The sequence below is a fragment of the Typopeltis vanoorti genome, chromosome 8, assembly GCF_054136105.1.
Source record: "Typopeltis vanoorti isolate ZY-2024b chromosome 8, IOZ_Tvanoo_1.0, whole genome shotgun sequence".
Taxonomy (NCBI): Eukaryota; Metazoa; Arthropoda; class Arachnida; order Uropygi; family Thelyphonidae; genus Typopeltis; species Typopeltis vanoorti.
The window spans coordinates 44,658,173-44,671,421 of NC_143556.1; the positions used below are offsets into that span (position 1 = coordinate 44,658,173).

The following is a 13,249-nucleotide window of genomic DNA, read 5'->3' on the forward strand; positions in this document are numbered from 1 at the left end:
TTTTAGTAGAACAAACCAATTTATATGCTTTACAAAATATTGAGCAAAGCCGAGCGCAGATCAAAAAAAGTCAAAGAATTTCAAACTGGAAAGCAATAGACATACCTGAAATGAAATTATTTCTTGGACTTTGACTTCATACGGATCCTTGTAATTTGCCGTCTATTGAGCATTATTGGAGTACAAATCAGCTTTACAATTTGCCATTTTGGTGCTCTAAAATGAGCCGAAATTGATTTCAAATTTTATCGCGTCACTTGCATTTCGCAGATAATTCCCAAGCAGCTAATGATAAATTGCACAAATTAAGATCAGTCCTAGATCATTTTAATAGTGTAATGCAAAATAGCTACACACCAGACAGAAACTTATGTATTGATGAGTCAATGGTGTTGTGGCACGGTAGACTTGCGTTTCAGCAATGCATAAAGAACAAAAAACATTAATATGGCATGAAATTCTATGAACTATGCGAATCGAATGGATTGGTGATAAAAAATAAAAATTTATACAGGAAAATCTGAATCCTCTTTAGCGAAAATGGGTCATGCATATGATATTGTATTCCACTTGATGGAAGAATATTTAGACAGGGGGTATGTATTGTATATGGACAATTTTTATAATTCTGTAGCTCTGATGGAATCGCTTACCAAGAAAAACTTACGTGTGTGGAATGCTGAGAAATAATAGGAAAAACTACCAGATATTATTCAGAAGAAAACCAAAGAAAGGGGAATTTGTCTGGCAAAGAAGAGGTCCTGTTGTAGTCAGCAAATGGAAGGATAAGAGGAAAGTTCTTTCCATTTCAAATATGCACAAATTTGAAATGGTTGAAGCACAAAATTGGAATGGTAAATTTCAATTAAAACCAAATATCGTTAGGGATTATAATTTGGGTATGTCAGGCACTGATCTTTCTGATCAAATGCTTTCTTACTATTTCACCTTACGAAAGACAATTAGATGGCCAAAGAAATTGGCAATACGCATTTTTGAGGTATACATTCAAAATGCGCATAAATTTTATAACATGATTACTGGAAGTGCAATGACTGTGTGAAAATTTAGAGATCAATTTATCTGTTTTTGTTGGAATGAATGAACTTACAGCATCAGAGAATATCAGGAGGAATCGGGATTTTCATTATTTGGAAATTTTACCACCAACAGAAAAAAAGAATCACCCAACAAAGCCATGCCATTTGTGTACACGAAACAAATGAAGACGACTCGAAACACGTTATTATTGTCCTGTTTGCCAGAAAAAACCACCATTGTGCGTGGAAAATTGTTTTAAAATGTGCCATTCTTAATTTGAATAAATTGTTTTTTTTTTATTTTATTGATTGGTTTTTCATTTTTATTGAATTTATTAGTTTTAAATTGATTTACAAATTATGTGGTGTACTACGGATTAACTCGCGCTTGCCATAGGAGGTTGGTAATCGACATACGAGTATAATTCGTAGTTGGCTTCTGAAGCACACATATAATATACTATATTTTAGTTGAAATTATTTCCCTTCTACCAAGCCCCCAAACGTGCTGCTCTCTGCTTTATTCAGAATCCAAGGTTCCAAATTAAGGTAATTATACTAAGGAGTAACTCGTGTTTGCCATAGGAGATCGGTAAATTGATATATGAGTGTACTCGTAGTTGGCTTGTGAAGCTCATATACAAACTACAAGTATACTCGTAGTTGGCAGCAAACGTGTTAACTGTCCTGACCTTGGGTATACAATTGGATATTGCTTCCTTCAAATGCCCTTAACTCAATCCTGTTGCACAACTAATATCCCTTGCAGGTTTTATGTTTTATGTCATGGTGCAGCTTCAAGCTTCCTCCTGAGCTTGTCATAATCACCTGCCTTGTAGTTCAACACATACCATTTCTAGATAGAATATTCCTCATATTTTACAATTTCCCAAGTCAAGGCTACATGGCCACTCTCTCCAATCAGAGCCAGTGTGATCACCTTGGTTATGGATAGCTCTTCTGATGCTATGACCAGGTCCAATTCACATCTTGAGTCCCCTCCATCACATTCTGCTTCAAGTAATTCATTCGCAGTACCTATATCAATTCTGTTTCCTTCCTGCCATGTTATCTTTCTTCCTTCAGGGTAATCAGAATTAAAGTATTCCTGTTTATAGCCTTGTGGAGCACCATCTGGTGATCCAGATGTGGCAAAATTTTGCAGGAATACATTGTGCATCACGAGGAAGCAATATATGAGGGGAAAAAAAATGCAGTTCCAAAATTAACCACCAGAGTAAACACCAATTGCATGGAATCTGCATATCATGCAACTCGGCAAGTGCTGGGAGGGTTTATAAAGATGGACACAGGATTTTCCTCTTCATTCTGGTTAATACCATCTGGCACTAACCCTGCCCTAATGTGCTTTGCTAGTGAAGCTGAACTATATGAACGATTGCAATGCTGTTGCTACACCCGGTGAATTTCATCACCTGAACAAATGTTGATGAAGTCTACTATCTCCATGTGCTCTGCGAATAATGATTAGTCATAAATAAAAGGGATCATTGGGAGTTAGACCTGGCAGAGGTTGAAAACCAATCAGTTCACAACAAGTGAATGAAGTTGCTACTGCCATTGTGAAGCAGGCGATGCATGGACGTGCATTACACAACTGGTTGGAAAATTCTACAGAAGATTCTACATTTCTACACATTCAAGATAACCCTGACATAGGAGTTGCACATGCAAGACTTTGAAAGGTGACTCAAGTGGAGTTGGACACTGTGTGGCTGTGGATGATTTTGTGGATAGATGAGGCTCACTTTCACTGAACAGAGCTGTGAATACCCACAATTGCCAGGTATGGGCTATACATTTGGATCACTGGGTGCTCCACAAGGCCTTAAACAGGGATACTTTAATTTTGATTACCCTGTATATATCCATAATTGGAGTTTTTCCTGTAATAGTTACTTGACTCGCACTCGTACTAATTTACCAATGCATATCTTTCAGATGATCCCAGGAATCCCATGTCCTATAACAGCAACCAACTGTATATTTTGTCTTATCAGTCTTTTCTTCTACCAGACTGCCACTCTCCCACCTGTCTACTTTTCTATTGGGCTGCATATTATCTGCTATCATCAGCAAAATCCCCTCCCCATCCAATATTCTCTATCCTCCCTGAAAATGCCAAACCCTTTACAATCTATCCCTATAACTACATCATCTGCCGTTAGCCAAGTCTCACTAATGCCTATAACTTTTGGCGAGGTTGCACTAACCAGTACCCAAAACTCCTCCCCTTTAAGCTCCTAACCCCTTTACATCCATTTGTGTTCAATATTGTTGCTTGAGAAGGAGACTAGATTCTTCATTTATTAGTCATTCTCATACTCACTCACTCACCTCATGGATGTCTTCGCACACTTACTCACCTGCATCCACCCTAATTGCTTAAGTTTTTCCTGACTTTGTGTTTCAGCACTCTTGGTGTACAAAACACACACACTCTCTCTCTCTCTCTCTCTGTCACCAAAACCATTTAGGCGCAGTCTATCAGCAGTATACAAGTCCTCCTTTCTGTGAAACTCAGACCCTATGTTCACAAACTGTACATCATTCCTTCTGTACAACCTGCATATTGATTTGTTTGCTATCATAGCATGGGAGGAGACTTACAATCTTTGCCTTTTTTTTTTTATTTTCTTTATTTCACTTTGATCAACAACTTCTTCTCATCCTCCCTCGTAGAATATATCCTCTCATTTCTCAGATCATCGGTGTCAGCCAATGCAATTAGTTCTTTCATCTTACCTTTCTGCATCCATATGGCTTTGCTAATATTATTAATTTTTGCCCCATGGAAACAAGATTTTATTACACTTTCATTAAGTACTCCTCTGATGGTAGTCTCTGTACAAAATTTTCTTCTTGTCTCATTTATTCACATAATCTCGATTCTGATCTCTTTTCTCAGCCCTGTCATGTTTTTCAATTTTGAGCTTTGTCCTGTGAAGGATGACATGAATGCACACTATTTCTTTACTAATGTCCACTTTGTTCTCCTGAACTTCTACCACCACATGTTCAACATTAATTCTGATATTTACATTTTCCAGTCTACCAACAATACTGTCTAACACTTGCCTCATTCTCACCACCCAACTGGCACTCATTCTCAAAGCTCTCAAAATTAATGTGCCTACTTGGCACATTAATGTTGAGTACTTCGGAGTTCTTCTGACAGATTTGTAGAACTGTCAGTAGTCTTCAATTAATTGTTGATTTCCAATCGCACTCTCATTTTTGATTTGCTCTTCCGTTATTTAGCTGAGATCCATCATACAAGTTGTGCTTATTTTATTTTATTATCTTTAAGAAAGTATAAGAAAGAGAATCTTCTTTTATTGTCTGTATCCTCATTTATTCTTTACTGACATATTTCACCTGTTCTGTGAGCTTACTGCTGTTTTCTGTGCTGTCTGTTAGTTTCATCATTTCACTGCTGTTCATAGCAAATTGCTAAAGCATTTATGCAGTTTTGTTGAAGAGTCCTGAAGAAATTATATCAGATTTATTTAGGAAAATAGAATCAACTGCAGTAAAGTATTGAATTTAATATCTCAAATTTTGATATCAGATTTAATTCCACTTTCCTTCAATGTTATTTATCATCTTTGTGTGTGTCTATATATTATTATTATTATTATCTGAGTCCGCACAGTTAGCCTAGTGGCTGTGCGCTTCGCAACCATATGACTGGGGAAGGAGTGTCCCAGGTTCGATTCCCGTCAAAAACATGAAGAATTTGAGGATCTTATTCAGCCATAGTCAAGTTAGCTAGCTGGTCTTGGGATGGGCAGTAGGGTTTTTTCCGCTAGTTTATCTGGCGTTTTTCATCCCGCAAGCAGGCAAACTGGCCCCGTGAAAACACACAGATCTACAGCCATAAATACTTAAACCCCCATGAGAGGGCTCAATTCGCCCCAATAGGGACAGGGGAGGAAAATGGAGGAAACTCCATACGAATAAATAAATAAATTATTATTTGAGACCTTCAAGGAGTCATGAACTCATCGAGGGTAGTTATACAAACCAGCTGTTGCTTCCCATAAATTCATTCACACTGTGCTTACTATCTCTAAAGGCAAACTATTCCACTCACTCACTGCTCTGTTAGAAAACTGAGTGAGTTGAAGAGAGAAAATCCAAGTTCTTACTCCTTTCTTGATTGCAAACAAATTTAATTTCCATGGGCATCCCCGTGTTCTCTCCCCATCTTCCATATAACAAAAAATTTCATCATATGATATCCTATAACACCCATTCAGAAGTTTATAGACCTCTATCATATCACGCCCCCCCCCCCTCCTCCCGCTAACTATAGTCTGTAATCTGCATACTCACAATCTAAATCCCTGTTGGAAGTTTATTTTGCACTTGGTTAGACTACAATAAATTTAGTTTAATTCTTTATCCAAGTGTAAGCAAACAAAGTTTGCGCCTGAAAATATCTTCAGGACTGAGGTAAGGTAGTGCAACACCAGGCAACTCTGAGCAAAGGTGGACCAAGCTCTCATCACTCCTTGTCTCAGTATCTCCCATGGGAGATACTGAGCTCTCATCACTCCTTGTCTCACTATCTCCCATGGGAGATACTGAGACAAGGAGTGATGAGAGCTTGGTTCACCTTTGCTCGGAGTTGCCTGGTGTTGCACTACCTTACCTCAGTCCTGAAGATATTTTCAGGCGCACACTTTGTTTGCTTACACTTGGATAAAGGATTAAACTAAATTTATTATAATCTAAATCCCATAATCCAGATATAATATTTGTAACTCTCCTTTCCACAGCTTCTTTATCCCCTATCTATATTATTATTATTATTATTATTATTTTCTGAGACCTCCAGGGAGTCATGTACTCCCTGGAACAAGGAACTGTCAATGCTTATTGACACTTACTTACTTTTACTTTACTTTACACTTACTACATTTACTCCAAACATCTACATTTACTCAAATCATTCTGTAAATGCTAGATATCAGTAGCATCCCTGATTGCCTTGCCTATCTTCGCATCATCAGCAAAGAGTTGAGCATATCCTGTTAGACCCTTCCTAATGTCATCAATGTGAAGATTGAACAATGGCCCAAGGACTGAACCCTGAAGTATACCACTAGTCACATTAAATCTGGCAGAGTCAATGTATACCACTTTTTGATATCTATCTTTAATTATCCACTTATCCAAGTTAAGAGTTTATGTTTCCCATATTCTCTATTTTATGCAACAGCCTTTCATGTGGTATCCTGTGAAATGCCTTAGCAAAATCAAACATTATCATAGTGTATCAATTCCCTTTATCTACCTTTGTCATAACATTGTAATAAAATATGACCAAATTGCTAAAACATAGCCTTCCTTTAGTAAACCGATGCTGGTCCTTGCAGAGTATAGCTTGTTTGTCTATGAATTTCTGTATGCAAGTTCTTACCAACTTCTCTAAAACATTCACTACCACACCAGAGATACCGATAGGTTAGGAGTCAGACACATCACTTTTTGCACTGCTCTTGTACAATGGAACTCTCATACATTCCTATGGTATCATTCTGGAACTGAGACTCAAGTTATACAAACATGTGAAAGGCCTGCCTAGCTGATTCAGCTGAATATTCCTTTAGTAAACATGCTGATTTTCCATATGTCCCTATTGACAAATTCTTATCCAGGTTATGCAGTAGCTCTTCTACCTCATTTTCATGCACTTATAACTCTTTATCGAATGCAGCGGTATCATAGTGCACCATGTTACATACACCTAGTTGACATATCTTAGCAAAGTAAGCACAATCTCATTAACTTCTGACACTAGAGTACCATCTGCATTCAATGTAGTTATTTTTCCATATTCATTGTTTCTTTCTGGCAGCATAACGATAAAATTGTTTTTGATTGCCTTTAGCCTACATAGCCAGTTAAATTTTCATACTCCAGTTAGCTTTTTGCACAATACTCTTTACTTCTCTAACCTGCTCTATATATATTTCATTAACTCCTCTCACTTTTACTCTTTCGATTTCTTCTTAATAAGGTTGCACATTCGTTTCACTCTTACTCTATTCTTCAAACTCTTGGGATGCATTCAGATACTGCTTCATTTAAGCACTCATTTTCCAAGATTCCCATGCATTACTGACATTTGTCCTGTTTGATAGCTGATACCATGGGAACAAAATAGTATTCTTGTAAATTGGTCATCATTTCCAGCTTTTTTAGTTTAGCATGTAGCCTGTTCTAACTGGAACATCAGTATAATTAGATATTTCACAAGAAAGCATGACCTCCTCTCCTATCTCTTCTGTCATTCCTAAAAATAGTATATATCCATTACACTTGATCCCAGTTACCATATCTGATTCTGATAGCCAGGTTTCACTAATGCCAACAATCTTAGGACACAAAAGATGCAATAAAGCAATGAACTCAACCCCTTTCTGATGCTCCTAGTATTTGCATATAGACATAAGAAATTACCACCTAGCCTGTTCACATAATAGATGTCAATGTATTTAGAACTTTCTCTTTTTCCTTCTCCAGACATACTTAAAAAGTCTGAACTCAAGCCTATGCTTCCTCCCCCTTTGCAAGATGCATAACCATGTTCAAAGTCATTCATATCTTTCTGAATGGCTTTGAACATGGTCATAATTTCCAGCTTTGCATACCATTGCAAAGCTGGAAATTATGAACTTTCACACATGTTTTCCCCATTCCTGCTTTGATGATCTAGGTTCCCTGACTCTCTCATCCCAATAAGTATGTTTTTCCAGGCTCCTGATTCCAAATGAATTCAAGTCCCTTTTATACAAGTATTTTCTGCAATCAAACACATTCCACACATCTAAAAACACGCATCCATTTCTTCTACACAGCCTGCACGTATGCTATCATTGCCCTCCTTAACTTGATGCTTTCATATCTGGGTAGCAAATCTACAGTTTTTACTTTCTCGCATTTCTTTCTTGTTTCTTCCACCTTAACTTTCATATCCTCTCTCATACTGTATTTATCACTACTTAAATTATTAGTTCCTATAGGAACTACCTTATCTTAGGGTTCAGAGAAGCGTGACCAAGTTGGTGAGTGATATAAAAAATGCTCCCTACATTGATAGATTGAGAGCTTGTGGATTGCAGAGATTGGTTGATAGGCGAAGAAGAGGGGATATGATAGAAACATTCAAATTACTAAAAGGTTTTTATAGGATTGATGCAGGGGAAATGTTTCAGCTGTGTGATAGTGATGGAAGAACAAGAGGTCATCTCTGGAAATTAAAGAAGAGTGTGGTTAACAAAGGTGTCAGAACAAGGTTTTTGCCTGGAGGGTGGTGAATGAGTGGAATTCATTGCCTGACTTAGTTGTGAGCTCTTCGTCTGTAAATAAATTCAAGAAGAGATATGACAGATGTTGTTTTGCTAGTCTCGGTCTCCCGCGATGAGTCTACTGACTCCATGGAGATACCCGTAATAATAATCTTTTACTTTTCTGTTCTGGTTTTTGAGTATGTTTCTTTAATCCCCCCCCCGAAGCTAGAAATAGTAACTTCTCGCCAAACATAAATTTTATGATTGAATCACTGTATCATATTACCTTTTTTTTTCCTTAGATTTTAATTGACTTACCTTGTTATTATTACAGTTCTATTAAAGATCACTTGGATCCATTGCCCTGCTATTGTGTGTTTCCATGCAGTGCAACCTGTGGACATCCAGAAAGAGGGATCCTGGTAGTCTCACACTACTTTGGCTCTGCTTCAGCAAGACAAGCAATCCTGGATAGCCCAGATGGTTGGCTAGTGGAATTGCCTGTAGTGGTCATGGGTGTTGTTACAGTTAAATCTCCTTCCCTGTGATCCAGGTACAGGGGGTCTGAGGTAGTCTTTCTTTTTTGAATTTACTATGGTGTAGCATGGTATTTTTTACCCAGGAGATCCTCCTGTGGGATGTATCCAAAACATGGCCTGCAAGGCCAGATTGACCATAACCGTGTTTGCAGATGTAAGAACTGTGCTCTTCTAGCCTGATGGATGCTGACCTGCCTGTTTGTCCGAAGTAGGCAAGTTTACAGGAACAAGGTACTCTATATACACCAGACACTGAAAGAGGAGGGAGCTGATCTTTTGGTCCTTTCTCAGTGCTGTTAATATTCTATTCAACCTCTCTCCACTAAAGACCAGCTCCCTCCTCTTTCAGTGCCTGGTGTATATAGAGTACCTTGTTCCTGTAAACTTGCCTACTTTGGACAAACAGGCAGGTCAGCATCCATCTGGTTAGAAGAACACAGTTCTTACATCTGCAAACACGATTATGGTCAATCTGGCCTTGCAGACCATGTTTTGGATACATTCTACAGGAGGATCTCCTGGAAAAAAACTACCATGCTACACTATAGTAAATTCCAAAAAGAAAGACTATTCTTTGAATTTGCATCTGCACTCAGGAATCAACCTAATTTAAACAAATATGGTTGCATTAAACTTCCCAAAATTTGGGAAACTTTAATTATCAGAGATCACTCTTTACATCCCAGGCCACCTGCAAATGCCCATAGAGGGCACACCACCTAGATAGGACTTTAGTTTCACTTTGTATTGTATTTGTGTGTGTGTGTTGTTACAAAAAGTGTTTGTAATCCCCAAAGATGTCTCTGTTGACGGAGACGAAATGTTGGAAGTATTAAAATTAGTTTTAATCCTTTCTCAGTGTTGTTAATATTCCATTAAACCTCTAACATGAATTCCTCACAGCACTTAAGCCTCAACACGCGTATTATATCAGGAGAATTGAGCACTTTATCTCAGAAAAATTTCCATAATTGTTGGTGCTTTGCAGGTGATGATTTTAATGGATTTTTCCAGCCTGTTAGAATAATAATAATTTAAATGTTATGCTAAAAGTGTTTGAAATCACTGCGTGAGAGTTAATTAATTTCATGTTACCATCATTTAGCATGGCATTAGATTAGTTAACTGTCGCACATTGATTATTTTAAATTGGAACTATATTCTTATTATTGCAACAGAAATTTTGAAAGTAAATGATTTTTACATGCTGGAGGTATTCTTTATTGTGACTGAGTACCAACTACTGTAGTTGCCTTCCATCCATCTATTCATTGGATATCATCAGATGCCATATGGTCACTCTGTTCCTCAGTGATGTGCCTCACCAGTCCTTGCCAGGTGGTCCTGTTGTATACCCTTCTAGAGGCTTCAACTGTCTGATCAGTCACTTCAGACACCATCCATCCATCTCACTAAGGGTCTACTCCTTCCTCTTCACTTTACCTTATATTGCTATTTTGAGAAGCTCTTCTTTCATCCTTTCATTGTATCCAAAGTATTTCTGCTTTCTTCTTCTGTAGTTGCTTCAAATATGCAAATTTCAGAATCTCTTACTTATGACCAGGTAATAACACATTATTTTAAAATAATACCCAGATTATATAAATTTTTCATAGTGTTGAGTTTTTGATCTAATTATACATCAATGTGTGGTATTTATGGATAAATACCAGAGATGGTTGTGAGCACCTGAACAATGAATAAATTTATCAGATCTATGATGATATTGTGTTAATGGATAGTGTGTATCTCTTGGATGAGTCTTTTGACTCCATGAGGTACTCATGTAAATAATAATAATAAATGATATTTCAATGAAATTGTTTTTACATATTTTTATCGTTTAAAATTATTCTTTTATAATTCTAGTGGTTTGACACTAGATGTCTTAAATTTTCCACACAATCTGAATTACATTTATCCATCTGTTATGCCTTCAAGAGAAGAAATCGTGTGTCTTTTGCCTAGATTTTATCCGCAAACTCAGCAACTTTGTCAAAATATGCATAGGTAAGTTTCTGCAGTTAGATTTGTTTTTTGTTATCAGTTTTTATTTAGTACCTTGTTAAATGTTTTGTGTATTAAGCAAAAAAAAAATAATAATAATAATAATCACCATTGTCATAATCAAATTCTTGATAATTACCCTTATGGAGTGTACAGATACTTTATTATGTTTTCATTATTACTAGTTTTTGTCAAAAATTTTCCTTCTGATTAATCTGCTATTTGTCAGATTTCCAGTGTGATCACATAAAACAACTTTGGTCTCCTAACTTTATCAATCTACTAGTTCTGTTGGATTACCTAAAGTGAATGGCTTGTGGTTTGAGAGAATGAGAGAGAGAGAGAGAATGTGTCACAAATGTTTCATGAGCGAGTTGCAAGAAATGTGAGTCATGTCAAGAGTGGAAGAATGAAGTGACTGATGTAGGTTTAGGATTATAAGGATATAATCCAGAATTGTGAAAGTGCTATAGAGAATGTAGTGGAAGCAGGGAATGATAGTATACAAAATACAAAGGAGAGTGGATGTAAGTAATGATGTGGAATATGAGGCAACCATGTGGAAGGAAATAGCACACATAAGAGGAATCCTTCATGGGACAAAACAGGAGCTCAAGCCACAAGATAAACAATTGGTGTGTAGTACAGCAGGAGGGAGAATGAAGGGAAAAGTATAAAGGTGTGAAATACTGTGAGTAAAGAGGAAAGTACTGTATGGGGATTTAATAATAATAGGTATACTTAATGAGAATATGATAAAATCACGTTTCCCAGATATAAAGATCAAGAATGTTTGTAAAGCTGTTAGTCATCAGAAGGAAGTAGCATAAGTGTTGATTGTTTTGGCAGGCACAAATGATTTCAAAGGTGAGAAATATGCTCTGAGAGAGGATATGAAAGAGTTTGAAAGAAGTGAAACTGAAGAGTAAGAAAATAAAGATTGTGAGTCTTCTGCTTCAGTATTTTAGGATAGAATTGAGAAGAAAGGCAATGATTACTAATGAGTCAATGAGAAGATTGTGCAGGAAGAATAGTATGCAGTTTATACATGTGTGAAGTTAATCTGATGGATGAGAGGACTTGTATATGCATGTTGGACGAATTTGAATGGTTTTGGAGTTAAATGTTTGGAGGAAGTGTTTTGCAGTGATAGGTCAGAAGTGCAAAATTTGGGAAACTAGACTCATTAATAGGGATATAATCAAACATGTGTTTGGCCATCCATGGACAAATGAGAGTGAGTACAGGAATGGCCATGCAGAAATAACTACTCCTCAATAAATGAGTGTGAGTGCAGGAATGACCATGAACATCTGGGTGCAATTTCCCAGGTTTTGAATCTGAATGGGCTGGTAATGACATTATGCAAGAATATCTATGAACACAAGAGGATTTCAAAATGCATGTACACAGATGCCCCAAGTATCAGAAATAAAGGAGAGTAATTTTTGGCATTGGAGATAATTGTTGACCAAGTTGAACTTTGCTAACAATTATCTGCATCAGCGAAACCTGGTTGACACAGAATAATGTAGTTATAGGGATATAATATTATTGTATTTTCAGAGATGATAGAGGGAGGGGTATTATTAACAAAAATGAAACAGAAATAGAAGTTAAGGAGGATTATAGATCTGAGGGGGGGATAATTCATTTGAAGCTGTCTGGTGTGAGATAGAGTCCAATAGATCAAGATATATTGTTCACTATAAACCTGAAGATCCAGAGGAAGATGTAGATGCCACACATCATCATCATTAACACAATGACTGTAGGCCAAGCAATTATTATGGGAGACTTCAGTTATGGGGACATAGATTGGAGAGAGGAAAGGGGTTGTGGCAGAATGGAAAAGTAATTTATACAGTTGCTAAGGGATAATTACCAGAAGCAACATATCATGGAGGGGGGGGGGGGAACTAGGGATTGGAGAGTGTTGGATCTGGTAATAGCATTAGAAGATCTATCTATATGTAACTATGACATCAACTCTACCTTTGATTCAAGAAAGTGACCATGCAGTCTTGTGCTGCTGGATGATTGCTCAACATATGGAATTTTCAGTTAAGAAAGGTCTTTATGTGGAACTACAATGCTGGCGAATGTGACAAACTTAGGTGGCAGCTGGGGCCCATGACATGCCATGACATAAGAATCCTTAATGAATGAGTGTCATTAGTACATGGGAAGTGGTTCAGAGATTGTTTGAGAGAGGGAGCATCAGCTCCAATATTAAGCAGGAGCTGCAAAAAAAGAAAACATTGTGGAAAGAATATAAACAAGAAAGATGATCAGTGCTTATGAGCAATATAAAGTGCAGGCAAAAAGGGTAACTAGTATG

At 37.1% G+C, this 13,249-nt stretch overlaps 1 protein-coding gene across 3 annotated transcripts in view; it reads left to right on the forward strand.

Moving 5' to 3' along the window:
• The window catches only part of Swt1 (Swt1 RNA endoribonuclease), a 368,135-nt gene that overhangs the window by 310,572 nt on the left and 44,314 nt on the right, over positions 1-13,249 (forward strand). For all 3 annotated transcript variants that reach the window (XM_090396646.1, XM_090396647.1, XM_090396648.1), the window contains one exon: positions 10,771-10,911. In XM_090396646.1, coding sequence (XP_090252772.1) covers positions 10,771-10,911 — 141 coding nt within the window. The remainder of the gene's footprint in view (positions 1-10,770; positions 10,912-13,249) is intronic.